The 3,661-nt window shown below is 40.1% G+C and overlaps 1 protein-coding gene across 1 annotated transcript; it reads left to right on the forward strand.

The window, feature by feature from the left end:
• Window positions 1-928: 928 nt before the first annotated feature.
• Window positions 929-2,763, forward strand: LOC146689399 (uncharacterized). The gene has a single exon (XM_085437841.1). It carries the CDS (start codon window positions 1,021-1,023, stop codon window positions 2,377-2,379), a length of 1,359 nt encoding a protein of 452 aa, XP_085293967.1. The 5' UTR covers window positions 929-1,020; the 3' UTR covers window positions 2,380-2,763.
• Window positions 2,764-3,661: the final 898 nt, after the last annotated feature.

Consider the following 3,661-nt stretch of genomic DNA (forward strand, 5'->3'; position numbering starts at 1 on the left):
AAGAACTATGAGCCAAGGCCGACATAAATGTGTTTTATCTACTTCATCATAAATGTAACAAAGTGTTTAGAAAGTTAGCACATACATGTAATTTTTCATTTCTTTATGTGTCCATCGCTGCATGTTATATTCTAAACCTGCCTGTTCTCTGTCAGAAACCTGCCTGCAGAAAATGAACTTAAAGTATGTAATGTGTAATGTAATCACTTTAGAGATGGAGAAAGCATAAAGTGACAATTATGAATCCCTTAATATGATAAGGAGATTCTGCAGGTCATTAATCAATGTATAAAATTAAAATAAAATGTATTTTTAGTGACACAAGATACAAATATGGAAGCAAGATGTATAATTAGAATTATTTATAATAAATATGAATAAATCATTGCAATTTCTTTAACCATAAAGAATAACTAAATCCTTCAGGACAATGTCACATCAATGCACTGAACTCACTATGTTATCCACCTAACAGCCTCCACATGTTCTCACTGTAATTTCCCCTCATGAATGAATTTATGCTGCACTAATGTGAATGTTTGCAGGGAAATCAAACGCATTTCACTCGCAGTACTCGAGCTGACTTACCTTTGTTTGAATGACGACTTGTACGCGCTGATTCCACAGATAAGGTACGAAAATATGTCAGGCTACGTCAATAGCAGTTGGTCTTCAGGGTTTCTACTCCACGGCCGTATTTCACACGGCTCCACATTTCCAATGCACGTTATTTTCTGCAAGTACCGCTGCTTCCCCTCTGAACGAAATCGGTCTCTATACAGTCCATTCTCTTTTGAGCTGCTTTTAAGCATCTTGTAATCGTCTTCCAACACAGTGTGTTTGTTTTGATTCGTAGACCCCACAATGCATTGCGGCGTGACGTCAACCTTATATATATATATATGTGAGGCGTCTGCGCATGCGTAGCTCGTGACGTCACTGAAAGGAAATTCGATTGGCTATGATGTGCTGCAACGTCACATAGGCAAGAGGCTATAAATATCCCTCAGACATTTAGACATGCTCATTTGTTGGCACATGTTGAACAGTCGGCGCTCTCTCAGGAAACGTCTCACGCTTTTAACACAAACCAAGAAAATAACATTTGTGACTGCAATGTATGAAAATTCAGATCAGGAGGGGGAAGAAATTGAGCTTCCAGAAGGATCAGGTGTAGCAAAAGAAGGTGAAATAACTGCTGAAACAAAAAGTGTCCGAGCTCTAAACCCTGTAGAACAGGCTGTAGTTGACGTCATCCATGAGATATTTGGTGAAATGGATTCAACAAAGAACAAAGAAAAATACTCTCTGGCATCCATCGACTCACCTCCAATGGCAGAACCTAAGAGCGTTTCTCCAGAAAAATGGTCTCTGGTATCCATCGACTCACCTCCAATGGCAGAACCTAAGAGCGTTTTTCCAGAAAAATGCTCTCTGGTATCCATCGACTCACCTCCAATGGCAGAACCTAAGAGCGTTTCTCCAGAAAAATGGTCTCTGGCATCCATCGACTCACCTCCAATGGCAGAACCTAAGAGCGTTTTTCCAGAAAAATGCTCTCTGGTATCCATCGACTCACCTCCAATGGCAGAACCTAAGAGCGTTTCTCCAGAAAAATGGTCTCTGGTATCCATCGACTCACCTCCAATGGCAGAACCTAAGAGCGTTTTTCCAGAAAAATGGTCTCTGGTATCCATCGACTCACCTCCAATGGCAGAACCTAAGAGCGTTTTTCCAGAAAAATGCTCTCTGGTATCCATCGACTCACCTCCAATGGCAGAACCTAAGAGCGTTTTTCCAGAAAAATGCTCTCTGGTATCCATCGACTCACCTCCAATGGCAGAACCTAAGAGCGTTTCTCCAGAAAAATGCTCTGCGAGCATTTCAGGTTCTCTTAAAGATTCCTTTGAAGTATTAGAGATGGGTGTTGTGTCAAGGTCATCTTCTGATTTTAAGGAAATGTCCACTGACCTCTCCTTTTTGCTCTTTAAGACACTTCTTGTAAAATGTAAGTCTAAGACCATGCAATCTGTGGCTAAGACCACAAGTACTTCAAGAGAAATACACACTCTCATCAACCATCTGACAGAGTTGATACAGCCTGAACTCAGCAGCACAGAGTCCGCCATAAATCTGATAAATGACAAGAATCAGTTCATTAAGAAAATGGCCAAATCCCTCATCAAGGAGTTTGGCTCCTCAGACAATGTCTTAAATGCTGCGATGTCAAATGATTCATCTTTTGACAAGGCTGTGATAAGTCATTTGAAATTCGGGCTCCCCAGTCCTCCAGAAAAGTCCAAAATTTCCAGGTTTTTTTCAGCAGTGTTAAAAGCTTTTTCAAAACCCTTTACGTGCTGCTTTAAAGGGCAGCAATGATTACATGACATTTTTGCCTTTTTCCTGCTGCCTTGCTTCTTTTAAAATCTTGAAGCAGAATTTTAGCACCAAATCCATTTCCATCGCCCCCAACCAGTCGCAGCGGATGGCTGCCCCTTTCTGAGCCTGGTTCCGTTGGAAGTTTCTTCCTGTCAGAAGGGAGTTTTTCTTCCCCACTGTCGCCTTGTGCTTGCTCAAAGGGGGATCATTTGATTGTTGGGCTTCTCTGTAGTACTGTATTGTTTTTACCTTACAGTACAAACAGGGAAGAAACTTGTGATTTGGCGCTTTATTTAAGATATATATCATATACAAAATATCGTATATATCAAATAAAACAATAATATCAAATAAAAACATTCAGACTGTTGTCTTGTTTTTCTATGTTGTCAAATATGTAACAAGTTGAGTGTGTGCATTCTGGTCATTAGCATTTTTGGTTTTTTCATTTTTAATGTATTCGAGCTGAATTCGGGGTGCGAGGTAGTTGCTTACTACAGCATGTTTGTATAGACACTATGGAGTTCTGAGCTACTAGGAAGTAGGAAGAGGCTGACTTAACCACCCCTCCCTCCTACCACACATACAAGATTGATTTAAATTTGTAGGATCTGATCTCTTTCAGAACCCAGCTTTGCTCTCAGGAGGTAGGAGTTAGTCTGAAACTTCAAAATGAGGTGGCCAGCTCTCTTCCATGTGTGTGACATAAGCGACTGAATCTGACAAAAAACTTGAATATTTTTCTGTCCTTTGAACATCCAATACGTACAAATAGAATAGAATAATGCTTTAAATGTCCCACAAGGGGAAATTTGATGTATAAGCGGCAAAAAGAAACAAAAATACACACAGAACAGAAAGACAATGTTTACATATTTTACATACAAACCCAGGTTGTAGTGTGCAAACAGAGCAAGATACTGAAAGATGTTTACATATTTAGAATATTTAGAATATTTTGAAAAGTGCAGGTTGTGTATTGTACCTGTGCATTAAAAAGTAGACATGTAACTTCCAATAAGTTAGTGTATATATAGACTGAGAGAAGTAATGTGCAAGTTATAACAGCAGAAGTTGTCACAGCACTGATGTAAACCTCTATGTTTGTTGGGAGCAGTTTTGATTGTGCAGTCTGACAGCTGTAGAGAGGAAGGACCTGCGGAAACGCTCCTTCAAGCATCTAGGATGCAGCAGTCTGTCACTGAAGGAGCTCTGCAGTCCAGCAACATTTACATGCACGGGGTGGGAGACTCTGTCCATCAGAGAAGTTATTTTGGCCAGA

The sequence above is a fragment of the Copadichromis virginalis genome, linkage group LG17 (genome assembly GCF_057382275.1).
Source record: "Copadichromis virginalis isolate Kocher_CV1m ecotype Utaka linkage group LG17, C_Virginalis_male_GT1.1, whole genome shotgun sequence".
Lineage (NCBI taxonomy): Eukaryota > Metazoa > Chordata > Actinopteri > Cichliformes > Cichlidae > Copadichromis > Copadichromis virginalis.

Excerpts from the sequence above, each read along its gene's own strand:
- LOC146689399 (XM_085437841.1), top strand. The coding sequence starts at position 1,021 with ATGCTCATTTGTTGGCACATGTTGAACAGTCGGCGCTCTCTCAGGAAA.